The 22,206-nt window shown below is 41.6% G+C and overlaps 2 protein-coding genes across 5 annotated transcripts in view; one reads left to right on the plus strand and one right to left on the minus strand.

Annotated features, from left to right (window-relative positions):
- The first annotated feature begins 71 nt into the window (after nt 1-71).
- LOC6495653 (GTP-binding protein RAD) overlaps nt 72-22,206 on the plus strand; it is a 29,859-nt gene continuing 7,724 nt past the window's right edge. For 2 of the 3 annotated variants that reach the window (XM_014907930.3, XM_001959274.4), the window contains exons 1-4: nt 72-518; nt 10,285-10,775; nt 16,885-17,038; nt 18,109-18,225. In XM_014907930.3, coding sequence (XP_014763416.1) covers nt 10,563-10,775; nt 16,885-17,038; nt 18,109-18,225 — 484 coding nt within the window. In that variant the 5' untranslated portion in view covers nt 72-518; nt 10,285-10,562. The remainder of the gene's footprint in view (nt 519-10,284; nt 10,776-16,884; nt 17,039-18,108; nt 18,226-22,206) is intronic. The other variant, XM_032450084.2, reaches the window with a different exon arrangement.
- On the minus strand, nt 12,266-13,588 carry LOC6494969. 2 transcript variants are annotated; one of them, XM_001959272.4, is made up of 2 exons: nt 13,089-13,588; nt 12,266-13,028 (listed from the first exon to the last, which is right to left on the minus strand). In XM_001959272.4, exons 1-2 carry the CDS (start codon nt 13,455-13,457, stop codon nt 12,348-12,350), a joined length of 1,050 nt encoding a protein of 349 aa, XP_001959308.1. In that variant the 5' UTR covers nt 13,458-13,588; the 3' UTR covers nt 12,266-12,347. The 2 variants fall into 2 exon arrangements, with proteins under 2 accessions (XP_001959308.1, XP_032305976.2); XM_032450085.2 differs by having other exon boundaries at nt 12,266-13,039; nt 13,089-13,221.

Below are 22,206 nucleotides of genomic sequence, written 5' to 3' on the forward strand. Positions count from 1 at the left end.
AAAGCTCTTGATGACGTGGTGGAGCTTTTCTGTGACGTCACTATTGAAAGCCAAAACTGTAAATACCGAACCGAGCCAAAAACCCGAATCGCTTCAAACACTCGAAGGCGCTGGCACGGATCGGATGTGAAAAGCGGAAAAGCGGAAAATTCGGAAAAGTGGCCAAAGCGGTTTCGTTTTTCGTTTTTTTGTTGGAAATATTCGCGTTTGGAAAACCCAAAAGCACAATCTCGAATAAAATAAAAAAATAAACGACTAGTCGCCCACTTGTGGAAACAAATGTTTCTCGTTAATCTTCAATAACGAATTATTTGAAGCGAAATTTCTGTGCATAAATATTCTAAAAATAATCCAAAAATAATGAAAAGTGAACAAGTGCACAATATAATAGAATAGTTCTTGATTTTTTGTACAACTTATCGATCAAATACGGAGTTTTTGGAACAAAAATAACTCATTTTTTCGATGGTTGACCGCCCGCCGTTTCGCCGCTAGGTGCCGAAAGCCGAAAGAAACAGGTTTGTTTTGATTAATTAAATGCCTAATTGCAGTATCGTGACCCAAATAGATATGAAACCACTACAAAAAGGCAACAATAAGCCCCAAAAAAAGGAGTAGTTCCACCGCAATAGTTGTCATGGCTTTAAGCCGGGGAAAGTGTCGTGTGCTTTGGCCCTTTTTCCATTTTCATTTCCATTTGTTTATTTTAGTCCTTAGTCCTTTCTTAACCACCGTTTTCCCTTCTTTTTTTTTTTTTTGGTAGAAACAGGATAATCGCTGAAATCGTAAAAAAAAAAGAAGCAAAAATCACTCATACGCCTGGTGGGACAGGCTGTGCATAAAATATTCAGTGGCAGGCTCCGTAAGTTTATGGACCGACCGCCTTTAGAATGGCCTCCTTTTCGGAAATGGATTATTTTGGCAGCGAATTCTTCAGGGTGCCATAAAGCATTCGCAGTGCGGTGGTGCCGAAAAACACACACAATGGGAAATTGCCAAATAACAATCAATTCGGGGCAGTGTAACAAAAGATAAATGGTTTACGAATTGCACCCGGGAATACAAGAACATATAAAATAAAATACAATTTAATCAAAAGTCATGGGTAGAGCAGCTCGTCCCCGACAATGTCCCCGATAAGCGTGCTATAAAAACTCCTTCGGGACAAAGAAGTCCTTTAAATGGTGGAAATAAATTTCAAGAAATGTGAGAATCTAAAAGGGAGGGATGTCCTAAAGGATATCATTTATTGAATTAAAAAAAAAGCCTTTGTTCTAAAGTTTAGTGAACTCGTACTCCTTTTTTTTGGAGCTTCTGGCTAATAACACTATCTAACCATTAATCTTAATAGAAACGAAATAGATTATATTGGCGAAATAGCCGCATATAGTGAGGCAATCAGATAACATTAAATTGCGGTTCACTTGCAATCAGAAAAATAAGCAAAAAACTGGCCAGAACAAAGGGCCGGGAGACAGTCATTGCCGGGAATCATTAGCGATACAAATCGCCCGGCCAATTCCCCGGAGATTCCAAGCCTAAACAGGACACACACACACACTGACACGGCATCCTTGCTCAACCACAATGCCCTCCCACGGGGGGCCGGGGGGAGGAACAAATAAATGTAACTGCAGTGCGGCATTTGGATTTCAATTCACTGATTTCCCAACGAACTATAGGATATAGGATGTAGGATGTGGGTGTTGCTTCTAGCTTCTCCTGCAGTTCGCTTCAAGCCAATTAAACTAAAATGCCCGATGGCTTCGATGGCACGCGACATCCTGGCCACGCCTCTTTGTTGCCGCCCATCCAAATACACACACATACATGTATGTATGTATGAATGCCCCTTGAAAGACTGGGGATTGCTTTTATGGGAAATCAAATTATCAACTAATTCCATTAGAGTTTGGGGGAAGAGTAGCTATACCGACGGGCACCACTAATTGTTAAGTGAAGGACTCCTCCACCGGGTCATAACCAAATTCGTTGCCTGCTCCTAGGCCAAGTGGATTGGCCAGATTGGACTCTGGCCTCTGACCTCTGGGCTCGGTCCCGAATTTCCAAATTCAATTAAAAGCTGCACTCTCTGGCACACGAAGCACTCAGTGCGGAGACAAAGCATCCTTTTTCCACCTGCACCTGGCAACCTGGCATCCAGGAACACCGGAGCCAAATACCCGTGGCCATGTGGCTCGCATATGTCAGAAGGTTGAGCCGGGTTTGTAGTTCTTTTTTTTTTTTGGCCAGGTCGCGGCATTGTGTGTTTCCTTTAGGCCACCTCCGCCTGTCCCCGATGTCCTGGCACTTAACCCCCCCCAAAAACGTTGTCACCCCCTTGTCATTGCTGTTAGGACTCATTGTCCGCCCGGGGTCGAGTTGAACATGACAGGCGGCCCCGTGTCTCTCTTACGGCACTTAAAGAAAAAGGGGGTATACTACTACTGACAAAGTTCATTATCAGATCTTCTGTTATCTATAGATTTATTTTCTCAGTGTAGCCTTGTAGAGGGAAACTCCCATTTAAGTTGAGCAAGGAAAACGTGACTAGTTCCTCTGGCAGTGACAATTGGGAAGCAAAGTGGAGTTGAGTGGATGGAGTGGCTGATGTGGGGCCGCCCCCAGGCAGACACAACTAACAAAAATATTTATGCACACACTTCGAATGCTTGGAGCAACCAAAAATAAAAATCCAAGCCAAGCCAATTCAGGCAAGCAAACAACAAACAAAAAGCAGTTCAAATGCGAATAAATTCCCTCCTCACTGTCTCAACTTTTTATCCAAAATGTTTTTTCTTGCATTTGGTATTAGGTATCCTCTCACACCATTGATCTCTGCCGGAGGGGAAATAATTGCAGCTGTCCGGGTCAGAGATGTCCTGACAACCCGAATGGCATTAAAAAAGAATCAGATGGAAGGACACAGTAAGAGGAAGTGGAATGCTTCCAGGGAAGGATAATTGGTTTAATATTGTGGCCCATTTAATTTCAATTTTATAAAGCAATCTTAAAGATGTAGAAGTCCTGTTTTCCGGTTTTTTTTTTTTCAAAAAACAAAGGACACAATGGAATTCCACGAAGGAATAAGCTGTGAAAACCCAATTCCCCCTCAAATAAATTCGAACAAAGCATTTGAACTGAAAGTGGCCAATTAGGGAATGGGACTAAAGAAAATCCTCGTAAATTTCGTAAATTTATTTTCCGGCCAAATTGCCATTCAACAGATACCAAGAGACATTCCACGATAGTTAATTATGATACACACACGCAAGCACATACCACCGGAATACATCAAAGCGAGCAGGTCCTTATTTATCCTGTCACAAACTAAATGAAGTGAATTTTTGTGTAAACATCTGGGCCTGGGCTTGATTTGAATCTAAATTGAGAATAACAGGCAATTGCGAGGCCCCCGAAGAGTACCACTTGAAGTAAACAGCTTCAGCAGCCAAAGGTGGAATAAGAACACCCTCTTACACACACAGCCACCCCCGCACATGTGTCATAATCACCGTAAAGGACGTGAAGTTTAAACTAAACAGACATCGTTTTGGTCTATATATATATGTGTGCGTGAGTGTGTATGAGTGTGTGTGTGTTTGGCTGTGGATGTGGATGTGAGGGAGAGACCAACAAGATTGGGCCCAACAGTGATAGAACATTAAGCGCCATAATCTGCCCTTGAGCCCGATTCCGTCCAACGATTTGGAAAATCTTTCGAGAAAAATACATTTCTGAACAGATTCTCCTCATTCTCCCTCCGATTGCCTTTTATTTGCTGCTGCAATCCTTGTTTATATATAACACATATTTAGAGTCCTTATCGATTTATTGAGCATTAGGCAAGAAAGTCAATGGCAAGATATCTATAGGAGGGGGTATATGTATTCGAGAACATAAATTTATGTCAAAAAGATGGAAAATCCGCGGCTAGTGTCAAGTGATTGGTCAACTAAAAACAAATAAAATATATGTATATCTTTAGGTTGATGATCTCCTCTTCGTGGAAGTAATTTCATCATGACTTTTAAAATATTTTCTGTTTTTCTCTCAACCATAAAAATTCTTTGCACGCTAAGGTCCCCACAGTCGGATCCAAAATGCAAGATAATTTATTTAATCATTCAAATTTGTTTTCCTCCGCCGAGTAGAGAGCAAAATGAAATAGCTCGCCGAGCTAATTTCATATTTGCTACATAAAATGTTGTCCCATTAGAGCCAGAGAAGCCAAGCAGGCAGTCAGGGCAGTCAGGCAGGCAGGCAGGCGGGCTGGCAGCCAGCGACAACGTGGCGTATGCGCAATAAAAAGTTTTTTGTTCTTATTCAGTTCATTTGCGATGACAAGCTGCAGGGATTGTAGCTGCTAGATGAACATAATAATGATGGAGCTATGCTCAAGCCAAGATGAAATCTGACGAGCAGTGCAGAGAACAAAAATGACGAATAATAATATTTATTAACATTTTCTTTCTGTGTATTCTCTCTTTCCGACGTTTAATCATACAAATCAACTTTAATAATGAGGAAGGGTGTAAAAATGATGGCATCTGGCCCTGACCTTGGTGACAACCTGGGCCGCCGGGTGACCTATTCAGCTTAGCTTCACAGCAACAGGTGTGCGCCTCCTATTCTCAACTGCTGTATGCCTCTTTATGGGCCTACTTGGTGAGAAGTCAAACAAATGGCCAACGAGATGCACATATTATGATCCACTTTAGCAAATTTTTATTAAATAGATTAACAATGCTTCCAATTGCTCTAAGCTCTATTTTAAAATCGTGTTTCGCGAAAATTTTATTAGATAATCCTGAAATATTTTCTTAAAAAGCTTCAAAAATCCGAAATCTTTACATGACTGTATGAGTCTATGGCTGCCAACGTGTCCTTTGTATCTGGGTTTTGTCCTGAACCATCCTCTGGTGATTCGTTTTCTATTTCAGCTGTCGGAGGCACCAGTCGGTTGACATCCATTACCTTTTCCGGCGAAACGCTTCCAGGAAACACGACTGGATCAAGGGCAGTGGGGGCAGTGGAGGCAGTGTCGAGATTTGTACTGAAGTCTCGCCACAAACCCTCACAAAGAATCACATTGATATCACGACATCCACGGTACTTTCGGTAAAAGAAAATAATCAAAACTATTAGGATTGAGACGCCGATGGGAGCTGCATAGTAACTTATTCCAGCTCCCGGGGCCTCAGCCCGGAGGTTTTTATTAATGTTCCATTTGTAACCCTCCCACCGCATCCCACCTCCGATCTTGTCACTATACCTGGCCGCCACTGCCATGTTGGAGAAGTTCATGGACTTCGAAAACGGAAACTGAAGCTGCGAGAGGCTAAGTGCCTGCATCCTTAGCTCGACCTCTTCATCGCAGATCTTCGAAATATTTATAGAGGCGGTGCACCAGTAAACGGTGTACCCGACAAGATTTTTCCTATCAGAGGGAGCATCCCATGTAAGGATCTGTTCATCGTCATTATAGTGAAGATTCCTGGGTTGTTGGCGCCTTATATTCTTTAGACTACTCAGGTTCAAGCTGCTACTATTAACCGAACGACCCTCTGAGTTTTCACTCCAAATATGAATGGTGGCCGGGAGTGACGCCTGCCAGTTGCGAAATAAAGCCGTGGTATTCCCAACTATTGTGGCAGTTTTTCTGTCAAAAAATCACTCATTTACTAACCGAAAATCATCTGCAGGTCATAATTACCCATCAGTTGATTGTGCTGCGTATCCGAAGTCAGGTCCGTTCCAATCCCTCTCTTTCAGGTGAAGCCAGAAAATGTAGAGCTGCTCTTGATCCGCGTCGTAAAAGAATCCATTTGGTAAAATCTTTGGGGGCTTTGCAGGTAGAGTGGGTCTAGTCCTGCAATTGAAAATGTATTCCTCCGACCAGCGTAGTTCATCTAATCCCAATCGACAAGAAACTCGATTCTCAAACTTTTTATAGCCAATAATCTCTCCGGGAATGCACATCATAAACTTATGTGCTTCGTCAAAAATTATAATCTGTTCCATGTATTTTTTAGGATTCCAAGACTGATTCCATCGGCAGAATAGACCTTCATATTGTGATGAAATCCAAATGCAAATACTATTCAATGGATATAAAAATTCAAATTTTACTTTTATAAATTCCCAATTCGGAACCACGATTTCAGTTAGGTTTAGGGTCATGTCTTTAATTTGGCTGTACCCCATTACTTCCATCTCAATCTGGAAATGGTTTGATGTAATGTTCTGGTTTATGGGAATATTTTTGCACTCTACTTTGTCCTTTGACAATTCCGCACATCGAACTTTGGGTAATCCATTCCCGCTCAAGAAGTATTTCATTTCCTGCAATATCGAAGGACCTTCTCGAGAGAAGGTGCAGTTTCCAAACTCTTCCTTTGGGTACGATCGGCATTCGAAGAGCATCACATGAAATATTGGGATTACTTCAAATATATTTGTGCCTGTGGGATCGTCGTCCGACTCATCTATAATCTCTTCCGCAAGTTGGCAAAACATAATGACGGCACCATAAAACTGGAGTGGTAGAGTCATCTTTACAGTAAATTTTTCAACAATTTCAACAAGCGGCTTGTGTATAAAATTTTTCACTATAAATATTATATTGTCACTGGTTGTGACGGAACTATTGCACTGGCAAAATACTGGTTGACCAGCTATAAGCACATGTCCATTATCGGTCCAAATGCGACAGGACGATTCCTTGCCCCAGCACAGAACTAACATCGACAGGCTTACAAGGAGGACCTTCGACCAAGCCATTATAAGCACGAACCATATATTCCAACCTGATCTTAGCAACTGAAGTTGAGTTCAAAAAAAAGCAATAGCCACATCGAAAATGCTTTCTTATCAACATTTCTTCTCAGGCCGTAGGGAATACCCCTTTTGAAAATTTGAAAAAATATTAACACGCATAGAATTGAAATAATGTTCCGAAGGGACTATTAATCCCTAGAATGCCATTATTCCATTATAAATTACTAACTTCACGAGTTCACTATTTCACTATTCACTGATTGCCACTGCCATGTTAGGGCATTTGGACTTCGGAAATGGATGAAGCTGGAGGGGCTATCCCAAAATAAACAAAAAAAAGTCTCTTCCATACAGGCCGAAACACAATTATAGATACCAGCATTTTTCTAACCATCTAAAATCGATGGCATCTGACCCCGATCCTTGGAAGAACCTGTGACCCTTTCGAATTAATTTAACAGCAACAGGTGTGTGTCTGCTTCTCTCGACTAGTGCATGTCTCTGAATGCCTGTTGGCCCTGAAAATAAACAAATGGCCAACGAGATGAGACTCAAAGGGAAACATTAAACAAACGCTGCGAACATTCACTGACAACGACACAAACTGCCACACGGATAACAACATGGACACGGACCCGCACAGACCAGGGCGACAAGGACTTGGCCATGTCGTTGAAGGAAGCGAAATGCCAGGCCGGGGAACACAGACTCCTCGTGCACAATGGAGAGGTGGGGGTGCTCCAGGGTCGCCATTAAAGAGGACAGAACTTAATGTTTTCCGACAGGAAAATATCTAATACAAGAAGTATTAATAGGCCTGGGGATGTCTCTTTAAAATCCGGGTTTTAACTTCATTTTCTGGCAGGTCTTCGGAAGAATTTAATGAGCTTTAGTGCTTCTTGTGGATATTGTTTCTTAATAAATAAAAGATAATTATTTTAACTTATTATATCTTTAAAGAATGGCAAACAAATGTTCAGAAATCTACAACTAAAGAAGCTTTCCATTTAAATCAATTTCGGTTTCAGTTTCGGAAACTCTGAACTTGATTGGTTCAACTTTTTTTTTTTTGGCCATTCAGGTGTCAGGCCATATAAAGCCCCCACAGTCGGGTCCCATTCAGAACAAATCGAACCACATATATCGCGTATCAGTTGACAATTTATCGGGGATTTTTTTTCCCAGCGGCGGAATTTTTGGCCGCATTTGTTTTTGGGGCGATAGCTTAAGTTGCCTGAAACCGAGCACAGCTGTCATCATCTGTCTGATTAGCCGCGCTGGCAGGCAAAAAAAAATGTATATAAATAAATGATAACAACAAAAATGGATGCCAAAATATTCGAGTTGGCGTCGAATTTATGTTAATAACAAGCAACAGGCCACCCGATAAGGTTGGTCCCTCATATCGGGGCCATAAAGCCGAATGACCCTACCACTAATATGGGCCCAGAATTCCGGGTAATGCCTATGAACATAAAAATGAAAATTAATAGCCAACTGCTATGAGCCAGGAGCTTTAAAGGCTGGAATGCTGTAGGACCTGTATCGTTATATCAGTGGGTATCTGTGTGTTTGTGTATTCCTGTGGCCAATTAGGAGGACACACATCGTTGTATACGCACCCGGGGACTTTTAGAAACAGCACCCTGCGGCATCAATTGAATGCAAACAAGGCGAGGCAACAGCAAGTTGTCTTGATTCCTTCCTCCAGGACGAAACTGGGTGAATAGCTGCTAACAAAGGATCCGGCCAGGACGACGACTTGACGACTTCGTAATCATCATCATCATGTGGCCTGGAGTTTCATGCACGACTGAATGGGTCAGCAGCTGAAATCATTTCTGAAAACGCTACCGGATACCCTTTTCCTTTTCTCCCTTTCATTATCCTTTTTTTTTGTGGAGGGTCCTAGTAATGCATCGCTGGATTCTCGCTGGCAAATCAAGCGGAAAGTCGCAGGGAAAGTTTGCTCAGCCCTTTAAATATGTTTAAGCCAAGAAATGGTGGGTGGATGGGTGGTTATTTCGGGCCAAGTTGACTTAACTCCTTCAGATTTTAAGCAGCTGTCGCATATGCTGCTGCCACGTAAAACATTTTCAAGTTTATGTATTTATTCTTGGCCCCTTCCCACCTTTTTTTTCTTGTTCGTGACTTTTGCATTATTTACTCTCAAGAGGGACTTGGCCCGATTCCTTTGTTCTCCACAACACACAAAAAAAAAATAATTAAAATGGAAAAAGGGTGCTGGATCCTGCGATCCTTAAAGTTTTAATTATTTATGTTTTAATCAGTCGCTCGAGTTAATTACTCAGTAGGATGCTTTAAGAGCTCTCCAGAATACAGCAAGTTCATCAAGTTTTTTTATCCTGAAAGAGTGGAAGAAAGTGTCTCATGATGCACTTAAGTGCAATAGCGGATGAAAGGATAATTCGATTATGTAGCTTAGCGATGACAGGGCGGGGACACACTAATGAAGTGTCCCTAAGTAGTGAGCCGTTGGCAGCCTAAATGGATTACAAAAACATTTTGATTGGCCCGCTGGCGGAGGTCTCTTCGGTCTTCCCATCCTTACCAACGGCTTGGAAAACCGCAATTTTCGTTGGCGTGGCTTGAGGCCAACCTGGGGATTGAATTGCAACCGCTAGATAGGATCAATTAATGTCTTGTTTGGTTAACTTTGCTCTCAAACTTAAACAGAAAGTGTTTATATTTATCAAAGCCTTCCCATCATCCGTTTATTTACACCATGATGCTGAAATATTCGTTCTTTTGAGATCAAACTCGTGGTGATGCAAGGACTGGAGAACGAACGAAAATATATATTTTTAGATGCCGGAGGGAGATCTGGTGGTCGAGCGGCACTTGGCGATCATAAGCAACAATCGATGTAAACAAAAGGGGCACGGGTTAAGTGAATTATGAAATACGAAATAAATTTCTTTATGTAATCCAATTCAAATCAAATCTGGCCACAATTTTTGGGGTTTCCGTCTTGTTTCGTGCAATTTGTCGCTGTCAGTCTGGGATTGTCCACTATTATATCCAAATTCAAATCCAAATCCCCAATCCGAATGGGAATTCTTATGGCAGGTTGACCCAGTTTCCAAGAGAGACGCGCGAGGCACGTCCAAAAATAAAACTCAAAGTGAGATGTTGGCGGTGTGTTGGGGAATTTTATGTTTAATGGCCCCACTGGCAAAATGTGAAAAGAAAAAACAAAAAAAAGTGAAATGAAAAATCACACAGCAAATTATGTTGCATGTTGTTACAAATACAATCCTGTAGCTCGCCGTAGCTTTCTTCTATTTTTCGGTAGAGAAATATACATATATTCTTTGTTTTTGGGTTATTTCTGTAAAAATATTGGTCACGCCGCCGCACCCAACCGATTTGAATTATTTGAGAAATTTGTAATTTTGTTTTTAGCAAAAAAAAAAAATAGCATATAGCATATATTTCATTTGCATTTGTTCTTTGTTTGCTTTTTTCACAATTTATTTGCAGAGCACCCACAAACAAAAAACAGTAGAAAAGTTAACAAAATCACACAACATCCTCCTCAAAGCTCAGATTATGAATTATGCAAGAAACCAAGAAAGCTGCCAAATAGAGCCACTAGAACCACAGCACGAACAGCTTGATGCACAAAATTAGAAAACTCTAGACTTGGCCAAAAAAAAAAGTTCAATTTTTGCACAAAAAAAAATATAAGACAAGAGGAGAGGAGTTGAGAGGACCAAGTTACCCGAAATTTCCCAAAGGATAACAGAACGTCAACCACCATGGTGGACGACATCTCACCGATGCATCATCGAATGCAGAAGAAGACCAGAAGCGCCTCCATCTGCGCCACGGGGGCCAGCATCGAAACGGTCATCCACAGTATGCCGGGCGCCTCTGGCAGTGCCACGCCCGAGGGCGGAACGCCCGGCTACCGTCGCCGCCGACCGGCCACCCGCTCCCAAAGCGCTCGCATCACCTCCGGTGCCCGATCGGTAAGTAGACCATAGTTGCTCGGATTACGGGTCGTATGCGTAATGCTTGTTACGTATACGCAGTGGGTGCAGTCATGCGATATAATTTTAGCAGCTTTTGCCTTTCGCCTGTCACTTTGCATATTTTACTTATTGTGCCGCTTTCTCAGCGAGTTTTTATTTATAGTGTTCGTTACATGCACGTTTTCCATTCGAATTAAATATAGAATAAACAGCAACGTCAATTGCTATATTAGTTTGAATATTTATTGGAAGAGGCGAAATCATTTAAACAGGAGACTTAAAGGAGTTTAGTTTCACTCGTATGGAAATAATTAAAGGTATAGATGGTAAGGCAATAAAACTATAGGTTGTTACATACAAGTCCTGCCTATAGGAAGTTCCTATTAGGAACTATGTTATTCTTAGTTTAAAAGAATTAAAATAAAACATTTAAAATAAAATAAATATTATCAGAATGAATATTCTTGGAATGGAGACTTGGACTCTGCACGACGAAAACCCAGAATAAAAATTAAATTTTATAAAAAATATATAAAAATAGTGACAATACTATAGAATAATTCTAATAGAAATAAAAGAATATAATAAAAAAGGAGCCATCAAATATAAAAGCTAGATATCCCACCGTCGTAGAGACCGTGGCCCACTGAAGACACCATGATTCTTAAGCTGATGAAAATATATTACCAAAAAAATAATAATTAAAATATTCCTGGAACAGAGACTTGGTCTACTATGAGAGATGAAAAAAATAAAAATAATAACCTACAAAAGACTACTTCCATAGACACTTTTTATTAATTGAAAGAAAAATAATATAAAAACAGAAAATAAATGGTTTCAATTTTAAAAATTGATGATTTGATGAATTGAGACCACGATGGATAAGCAGATAACAAAAAAAGTTTTCCGGAGCTCCGGGAGGACTTGAAGAGATCATGACAGGATTAGTTTCTCAGAAAACGTAAAAAAAAATAAAATATAAGAAAAAAATAAGAAAAGAAGAGAACAAAAATACCATGTCTGATCGAGAAGAACTCGAGCACGAGTTGTAGGCAAGGTATTCTTTCCTTTAACAAAATAATTAATAAAATAAAATAAAAAATAAAAATGAATAGAAAAAAGAAAACAACGAGATGTTGCCGACTCGAATGTCTGATACTGAATGACTGGGACTGACCGAGAGGCCTCTATTTATACGAAAATCTCAAAGCTCAGAGCAGTCCTCTGAAAAAGCTGTCAAAGTTGGAAATTTAAAAAAAGTGCAAGGGTTGCTTTGTTGACCTATTATATCATTACCTTGAATAACAGATTTCAATAGCCCTACAGTTAAACACTCGACTAAATTGAATTGAAACTTTGACTCTAAGACTCTCACATAATGAAGTGCTCTTGGCTGGAAAACGCATCTTATCGAAACCTGAAGAGCCATCAAGGAAAAGCACTTCAACGTGAATCGAAAAGGAAAAATCAAACACTCTTCCATCAACGATTTTACAATTTAATGTCACTTGGTTGAGATTTGTGGGAAAACCAAAAGAATTAGATCAACAAGTAGTATTCGAAGGCCTAGTCCGCAATTAACCTGTAGTTGGAAAGACTGAGTGCCCGTCGTAGCTGGTCGGAGACGTAGCGTTCGTGGATCTGCCGGAAAGCGGACTCCCCAGCATTGGGCAATGACGTTTTGGAGTTGCCCACGATATCGTTTCGTAGCCTCATATCGCTGACCACACTGCTGAACACCATCGACTCGACCGGTTTCGCGACAACCGGAGTGGACTCCGGCAATTGGCCCGCCATTTTGGCCACCCGACGGGCACACCTCGACTTCTTGGCCACGTTCATGTAGTGGTCCCGCACATCCTTCTTCGGCTGGCAATCGTCCACCTTCTTCTCGATACACTTGGGCGGTATTCTGAGGCACTTGCAGAAGCTCATGTTATGCATGAAGTATTCTTCAAAATCCTCGTTCGGGGCCAGCAATATCTTGTACTGTTCCATGCTCTTAATGTCCATAGGATCCAATAGCCGGGCGCCACAATCCAGTTGCAAGTAGGCACTGTAAAAATAGTCAAATATCTCATCCACCAGATCAATGAAAAACTTAATAGGCTTGTGAAAGGCATCGCCCATAACAAAAGGAGTGTCCTCATCCATGTTGATCTTGGCGCACTCCCGACGAAAGGCCAGGACAAAGGGCCTCAGTGCCTGAACGGCCCATTTTTGGCTTTTATTGGAACCATCTATTACCTATTATGAATCTTAAAAAATGACATTATTCTTAGGGCTAACAGTCGGTGTAGATCTTACCTGGTAGTGCATATGGTATTTGTTCACAATCGCATCCTCCGTTTCGATCTCGTAGATCTGAGGGCGCGTGCAACTCGTGTCCACCTGGGTGGCGATCATATAGCGCTGGATGAGATGGGACAGAGTCTCGGCAGCGATCCGCTGCAGTTCCACCTCCTTCTTGTAGGTGTCGAAGTACTCTCGGAACTTCTCCTCAATGGATAGGAGGAGTCGTATCACCGTCTTCTCATGCGCATCGGAAACGGCCAGCTTATTCAAGGCGAACTTGGCCATACTCTCCGTGACGGTGCTCCTGGAAATGATGCTGTGACTCGCCATTATATGCAGCAGTTGTGGCAATTCTGCCAGTAAGTCCACTTTGCCCGTCATTGTGCCCAGATAAGGTGAAAAATGCAAAGGTCCTGCTTGTCGAATTGTATCTCAGTGTCTGCCATGATAGAATTTTACAAGAATTTCAAGGGAGATTTTGAAATAAAAAGCTACAACTGTTTACTGAAAAAATTAAATAAGAGAAAATATTAAAAAGCTGGCTTTAAAATCAATACCTTAAAATATGTATTTTTAAATTCGTAGATTCCTGCAGTTCTGTAGTATAGTACATTTTTGGTTGACACTCATGTCTAGCCTTCTCCCACTCTTCTGGCTGTCGGGGAAGTTAAAAGTCTTGCAGAACTCCGGGCTTACTGATTCCTGTCAGCCAGCTCCATGTGTGAATTGAGTTATAACGTGGCCAAATTCAATTTTTTATGGGTGGCCGCCAGACAAAAGCCGCCCACCAGCCCAGCAGCCACGTGGCAGCATACGTTGCGTATCTGATTCGGTCTGGGTGTCCTGATGGAGTCCTGCTGCTGCCGTGTAGCAGCTCCTGGCTGATCTCCCCCTTTTTTTTCTGATGGTGATGATGGCAAGGACGAGGATGAGGATGAGGACGAGGCGAGGACGTTATTAGTAAGCAAACGAGGCAACAAAAAGCCACCAAGCTCCGTGCAACGCATCCTACTCGCCGGCATCGTGCTAAAAATGTCGCATCGTTTTCGATGCGCCCCGAGCTGGTAATTTATATAGAAAAAGTTTCCAAGTCAGCGGCACACATGGTTCCCCTTCTAAAAAAAAAGGGGGCGTGGCTATACGGGGGAGGCGGAAGGTTCCGTAATGAGTTCACAGCTACAGCAAAAAAAACCAAGGCAACAGCGAAATGACTTTTGTTTATGAACCAGCGGAGGGAAGACACGAGGGCGGTACAATCGACAGGAGCTAAGAAATAAACTTTGAGTGCTCACTGTACGCTGTTGATGTCGATGTCGATAAGTCGCAGGCACTTACTTTTCATCCGCAGACGCAAAAGTTTAATGAGAAGCCGAACAACAGCCAGGGGAGCAATGAAATCGCGTTGAAAGCAGCCAGACATACCTACTCGGCAGTTGGAAAAGCAAAAATATCCCGACAAGACATACATAGAAGTACATTGTAATGCTATTTTCGTATTGTTTAGAATTCTATGAGCCAAAGTTGGGGCGTATTCTGTGCAAATAGTTGACAAAACCAACAAATAGCTAGGCCCAGACAGGCAGCAGCCACAAATAACCAAAAATATTTTACATTTTCCGAGATGAAACTTTAGGCCAAAAAGTGCACTGTGAAAAAACTGCATCAAATATTATTTTAATATAAAATAGACCACAGATAAAATAGAAGAATTAGAAAAGATTCTAATATGTATTCTAATATTCTAAATTGTAGATAGAATTTCTAGATAAGTTTCCTTTCATTGGATGTCTTTTCTAGGCAGATAGTTTTGAAAATTACAATAAAGTCCTAACATATGTTATTACTCTTTTCTTCAAGTGCCCTATTTTATAGTATCATAAAATATGTATTTTAAATAGACTTGTATGCACAACACTCGTATTTGTATTTATAGTTCTCATGCAAATAAAATTTGTATGCAAAAATAGAATTAAAAGGAGCATACTATTCGGGTTGACTGTTCGCTGACTGATGAAATATACTGATGTCTGAAACCTTCATTGTTACATCACTGTTTCTGGCGACCAAGTTAATCGGGGAACATTAAGAAAATAAATTATCAGCGCAGGACCCAAAGGACTAATTGGGGATTAAGCGGGTACAAATTGAAGACTTTGGCCGGGGACAGACCGCGGTGCCAGGTCCCGGAGCACATCCCGTGGTGGTCAATGAACTAAAGCCAGGAAGCAATTAATTTCCGTAGCGTAGAGGCGAGAGAGACCGTCCATCCATCCCACTTCGTAGTCACTGCATCCGACGGAGGTACGGGTGAACGAATATACGAGTGTCCAGCCGTAATATTTGATTAAGCCCGTAAAGTAGACCATGCAAACATTTGGCCAAGAAAGAAGAGCAATTACTGGTCACGAGAGCCCATGAAGTTCCAGGATAAATGCACTCACACATGTACATGTATATACATATATATACATACATATATACATACATGTTTGAGTCTATGTGTGTGGGTGTATTTGAAGGACCGTAAAAAGCGAAAAAGAGAGGCCACTAAATAAACAAGAAGCGTTTACACTGACAGCTCGCCTAATGGCTCAGTCGCCACTTCCCACTTCCCCCTTCCATCTTGAGCCCCCTTCCCATCTCCGCTTTTTATGTCCGGCCGGATTTGGTGGCTTTACCAGCTTGCTGGCCCTTTGGTGGTCCACACCCATAGTGGCCCAAATCCATGGCCACTTGACAGCCAACGCCACGTAGAAAACGCTTCCGGCGTGCCGCTTTCCAGCGATGAGCCAGCGATGATATGGAGGCAGTAGCGTGGCTTTTAAGGGGGTCTCCGATTCTAGGAATTTTTATAGTATTATGATACATGTTTTAGTGGAAAAATATATCATTAAGGGGTAATTGTATTCTAGGCCCCCCTCTTAAAAATGAACAGCTTGAAACGCCTCTGTTTTTGGGCCAAGGAAAACGGAAGTGGCTAACAAAGTTTGACGTTTTGCATGCGGCTATAAATACCGCCCACACACTGGACCAAAGAAACTGAACAAGGAGCTTACATCGCCGGGACAGGTGCTGAAATTAGTTTTTCCCCCAAAGGCATCGCCACAACCGTCGTCAGCTGGTTTCCGCTCCTTTCGTCCTGGCGTCCTTTTGTGTCCTTTCGTCCTTCTCCTTGACGATCTGTGGCAAAACCCGGGTACCAGTCAACTTGACAGGCACTTGGACATGGCTTGAAGGATTTGGGACACCAGTGCCATTGGCTGGACGTGGACTAGGACGTGGACGTGAGCTGGAAAACTTTTGTGGCGGTTGAGACAAGCGGCGGTGCTGATTGCAGTTCGAGTGGCCAAGAGCCCAGAGCTCGGAGCCCACAGCCCAGAGAGCCGTTTAACCTTGACATTTATACGGAAATCCCTCGAGGTGCCTGCGATCTACTGGGAGGGGCGGTGTGTGGCAGGCAAAGGGCCAGGATTCCGGTGGCAAGTGCCAACTCGGCCGATAAATTATGGCATTGGCAATGAGGCGGCGGTGGACTGGGCTGGGTTGTTGTTTTATTTTTGTTACCTCCTCCCCCCCCCCTAGCATCCAAAGGACAAACAAATGCAATTTGATTTGTGTGGCGGCTTGATTGCTCTACAAGCGAGAAATGCAATTTAATTTCTCACTCAATTGGCAAGGACAGATCCTGCGGCAGTCCATAAATCAAAGTGATTGCCATGACAGATGACTGGGCATGGGTTAAACTGTCGTCAGCCAATGAATAGTCTACTTCTTCCACTAATGCGAGTCCTTTTTGGGTTCTCTTCAGGTTCGACAGCGCACCAAGGCGCAGCAGCAGCAGCAACAGCAGCAGCACACGCTCCAGGAAACACGCTCCTACTGCACCAGCGAGCCACGTCTGAGCGAAACGGAGACGCCTCCGCAGAGGCGCAAGTTGTCCCAGAGGAGACCCCAGCCACACGGTAAGGATATAAACCTGAAGCTTATGAAAATAACAAGATAAATCTGGGAGAAAAATAAAAAAAAATGCAATAAAGTCCCAAGAAGTAAAGGACTTTCATTTGGGAGATGTATGTTCTGGCTTTAAATCTGAGAGTATCAGGTATCAGAGACTTAAACTTTATTGAATGTATTTGTTGTGTATAATTTTTCAAATAAAATATACAATTGTTGGCAGTTGCCTTCCGGCAACATAAACTTATTCTACCATCAGACAAATGGATAGTTTTCATGCAACTATGAATCTTTTATTTTAAACAATTTATTTGGCAATGAAAGCAATGAAAGGTATTATACCAAGTATCTTTTTAGAAAAATCAACACATAAATTTAAAGTTCCTTAGATCTCCGTTTAGACACAAATGTTGGAACAATTTGTTGCCCTACTTTTTGTTTTTGGGAAACACCACTGTTCACAAGTTAGTGGCAGTTGCAGGGCCATGTAATGGCTCGTTTGAGCCATAAAACTGTGAAACAACGGCAACAAATTAGCCAAGTGCTGAGCCTGATCTTTTATGTGGCATAAACTAAGCTCTCAGCCAAATTGCTCGCCGCACGAGAGCAGTGGCGATGTAAAATTGACCGTAAATACTTTAGTGGCCAAAACACCAGGACGCCTCGCACCAACGGGCTTTAATGGGAGGTGTTGAAACAGAAACAAAGCTGGCCCGATTCCAGCAGATGGCAGTAGTCAGTAGTTTTATTTTTTTGCATTCAACCACTGCGAGTACTATGCGGTAGTCCTCTCCAATAATGTTGATTCAATTAACGATGATGCTGCCGTTGGGCGTTCATCGAACTTAACCATTGACCCAGTTAACTCGCTTTTAGCCAGAAGCCACGTAACAATGCCTCTGGCCACTGTCAGCCGGCCAACTGAAGGACAAAATACTGAATCAATAATGCAACCAACTGAGTAGGGACTTTCAATGGATTTGCGTATAATGTAGTATGATTTTAAGAGAATTAATCTAAAAATTTATGCTAAGTATCTATAAAAGTTAAATATTTATAATTAATTTTCTTTCAACAGGACATAGAAAATCGAACGCCTTCCTGGACGTGCCCACCATGAACATGCATCATCTTCGAGTCAACGATGACGACGAGGATGTGGACCGACTGCGCACTTTCAGCGCCTCCAAAGGAGGTGAGTTTAGACTTGACACGGCTTGACTTGAGGAGGAATATCCATCCCAATCCCAAGCCCAGTAACAAAGATCCCGGCGGACCATTTATTAATTTCAAAATTGAAAGTCAACAAAGGACCCGAGGGCCAGATGACTGGGATTAACAATGCGGGCACGGAGGCCAGGACACGGATTGTCAGGACACAATGATAGGAGTGGGAGTGGGATAGGGAACAGGAGCAGGGATACACGATACACCAGAAGGCATAAAATTATAGTTTCGTCCCGGGGCACGGACACGCAACATGCAGAAATCCTTATTGAAATCTTAAAAGGCTGTTACACAAAGATGTTAAGGAGATATCAGTGGCACTAAATGCCACTCTGCATAGAATATGAATACCCATCCGTATCCGCATTCGCATTCGCATTCGCACTCGCACTAGTATCCACATCCACATCCACATCCGCATCCACACTATATCCATATATTTATGCAAACACACTCAAATAACCACATAGCCCCGTGAAGTTTTCCCATTATGTGTGCGTTCTTTTTTTGTTGCTTCCCTTTATATTCTACATTTGTGTCACGTTATTGTTACACATACGCCCTGTATGCCAGCCCTGTGGTACAGTGTGGGTCAGTTGTGTAAGGCGGTTAGTTGAAAGTTTAGCATTTATCCGATTATATCTTGTAACTTGCAAACAGAGGACTTGTAAAGTTTCTATTTCAATTATTAAATTTAAGGACAAGTTATAGGATATAGTATTTAATGAAAGGTTTAGAAAAAGGCATTTTAAAGTTCATCCACTGCCGTTGAAAGACTAATCTTTATTAATTAAATTGAAGATTTAAAGATCAATATCTTAGCAATCAGCACTCTTAAAGGAAAGTGTTTTTACTTTATCCTCAATTACTTACTTATACCAATGATCAGAGCTAGCAGTAAGGAGTCCAGGACCCATTCCTGATTCAGTTTGCATGTCAGCCGCCTGTACATAAGTACGTGTTTAAGCCCACCCGTAGTGGAGTACGGAACTGGGAACACGGAGCACTTGAACAGACATGACAGAAAGTAGACGACAAGTCGGAGTATTAGCAGCAAGAGGTGTCATAACTTAGTCATGAAGAAGGTGGAGCCAGGTACATTTTCCACAAACTCCCCCATTTCAGCTACAAATATGTACTATACCTGGCTATATCTATGACTGGAAGTAACTTTGCAACGGACAGGTATCCCATGTAGCCCGAATCTGCTGTCTGTGCCATTTTTGCACAAGTGCCTGTGACATCAAAGAGTATCAAGGCCTGTCCCTGGGTTAGTGTCTGTTTTTTTCTGCTCATCCTTTGGCCCAGGATGAGCACCCGACAGGGACACGTTCTCCAACGCACTGCATATTAAAATTCAATGAAGTGTCTGTGTTTGCTCAACTAAATTGCTTTCAAATACAAGCAGAATGCCATGTAGTTGCGGCATCTCGGATGTGGCAGCTTTGTTCTGTGGTTATGTCTTCGTCTTGGCCAAGTCATGTGCCGCCATTTAATTAAACTTAATTCGGCCAAGATGCTTCGGTATAAGCCCGCAAAAAGGGACCAGAAGCCGTCCATCAATTATGTTTACGGTTGGCACGAGTGGCACGAAAAATTTAAAACGAGGTTGTGGGCGAAAAACTGACAGGTCGACATTGATTCGAGCAGAGTTCTGGGAGGAGGATGAGTGGGGGAGTGTGTGTGATTAATTGAAACGCCCCAGCGAGTGTCAGTCATCGATGGCAGCCAATGAAGCACCATGAATGAAATTTTCGCCAATATATATATAAATTGGCCGCCTGCAGGAGCAAACACAAAAGCGCACGGATGCCTGATAGTCCTGTGGCCATAAATCGATCCATAATTGAATGACCAGCCAGTCAATAAAATATTTGCATGTGTGCTTGTTTCCAATTCCAAAAAAGAGATTAGCCCAACCAGATGATTGGAATATCAAATATAGGCTTATGGTCTTAACAAAATATAGTTTACTCTTTGGGAGTTTGGTAATAAAAATACGTTTAATCCTTCATTATTTTTCATTTTTATATATAGCTTGCTTTCATCATCAATCTTGGCATCTGTTATGTTGAGAATAGCATGACATTCGTCACTGAATCTTTATCTACAATCACCCACATCGTCACCCACATAAGCAGCCTTCTACAATAATTAAATACAAAATAACCATCCCTTAATTACCAATAAAAAGCAATTTTTTTGTTAACAAAACGCACTGTTGATACAAATACTGTTTTTTTTGCCTCGAGTTTGATTTGTATTTTTGAAAAAACGAACTGATTAAACGTAAACAAAGCAAAAAACCCATACAACCTTGGAGGCGGTTAATCATATCGCGAAAAGTTTTTCATTTCCCAGCATATGCAAAGCATCTCGCCACACTCGCCGTACTTTAAATCAATCAGCGAATAAAATTTTCAATTTATTTGCTCAAACAGTTATTCCTTAATCAAACAAACATAATGCCGGCCTGGCCCGGCCCGGACTGGCCTGGCGCAAAAGAAAATCTTTTTGGGTGAAAAATGTGAAAAGATCCGAGAGAGTGCTAAACCAACATCAAAGACAAGTGAAGGGAAAACATTTGTTTGATTTGATGAATAAGAGTGGAAGCCACCAAAAAGAAATGCTGAAGCTGGCAGGGAATGGGAGGATTTGTGAAAATTACTCCACCGATTAGTCAGTTTCAATTATAGACGAGAGTTGGCTAAAAATAAATATGAACATTGAACATTGCACAAATATTTGAACGGAAAGTAAACTGGCTGGCGATTTTTATTGCCCGACCGTTTGCACCTTTTCAAATGAATTGTTTCCCACACGCACTGGCCTCGTAATCCCCCCAAAAAAAAGGAAAATTTTAATATATATATATATATTTTGTATATCGGAGGAACAGGGTTTGGCCACCCAAAATGGGTTTATTGCTTTCCAATGATGAAACACTGCTCCCCCTGGGCTAGAAATGTAAATGTTTAGAACCGTTTTGGCAATTAAATCAATTTGCAGAAATTAATGACCGCAGATGAGAAACGGGCGAATGCTAACGCTTGGCGAATATCGAAACGAAAAATCTATGATGTACCAAGATCTATTTATATAGAATATATAGACTCTCGTATATTTCGCGCGACGGCTGAATGCAATAGGGCAGGCCATAAATCTATTTATGACATTTAAAATGTACACAACATACTACACTTACATAAACTGACAGCCGAACAGAACGAATCGGACATTGCCAGACTGCAGATTGATATATATAATAATATATAGATATATATATACATCGCCTCTGGCCTTTGGCTGGACTTATAAATGACAAGAACGGCCGGCGGCAGGTTGTTCAAAAAGGCTCTTGACTCTGCGTAGTTCCATTGTTGGGTAATACCTTCTATTCGGACCGGGTAGGCACTAGGCAGATGGGCTGATTATATCTTTGGGCTGATTTATTTGGGATTTTGTTTGGTCAATCAACTCGTTGTGCCTCAGGAAAGGTTATTAAATTATGTGAATATTGCATAAATAATCCAACCCATTGCGTTCAGCTACCCCAGCCAGGATTAAAGTATTAACAAAATCATTTATTTATTTGTCTGGCAACAATTATTAATTACAGCCTTAAATGGTCTAGCATTTTTGGCATTCGCCCAAGTAATTCCAGAAACAAGACCAGGGTTAAAGTAACCATTTCCCCTTGTCCCAAATAAATTGCAATTATAATATATTTATTGTAGACCTTCCATTATGGCCCGGACATTTCAGATAAATATTCGTGGCATACACTGCGCGTCATCAGATTAGCGCCCCCCTTTTGGTTTTACTTTATTGCATCTATCTCTGTTTCTATTGCACGCAACTTCAAAATTTTTGTTGTTGCTTTTAAAATGCACAAATTGTCGCTTTCTGACAGAAATACCGTTAGGTGAGAGAATCCGTTATCTATTTT

This window comes from Drosophila ananassae, chromosome 3L (genome assembly GCF_017639315.1).
Source record: "Drosophila ananassae strain 14024-0371.13 chromosome 3L, ASM1763931v2, whole genome shotgun sequence".
Lineage (NCBI taxonomy): Eukaryota > Metazoa > Arthropoda > Insecta > Diptera > Drosophilidae > Drosophila > Drosophila ananassae.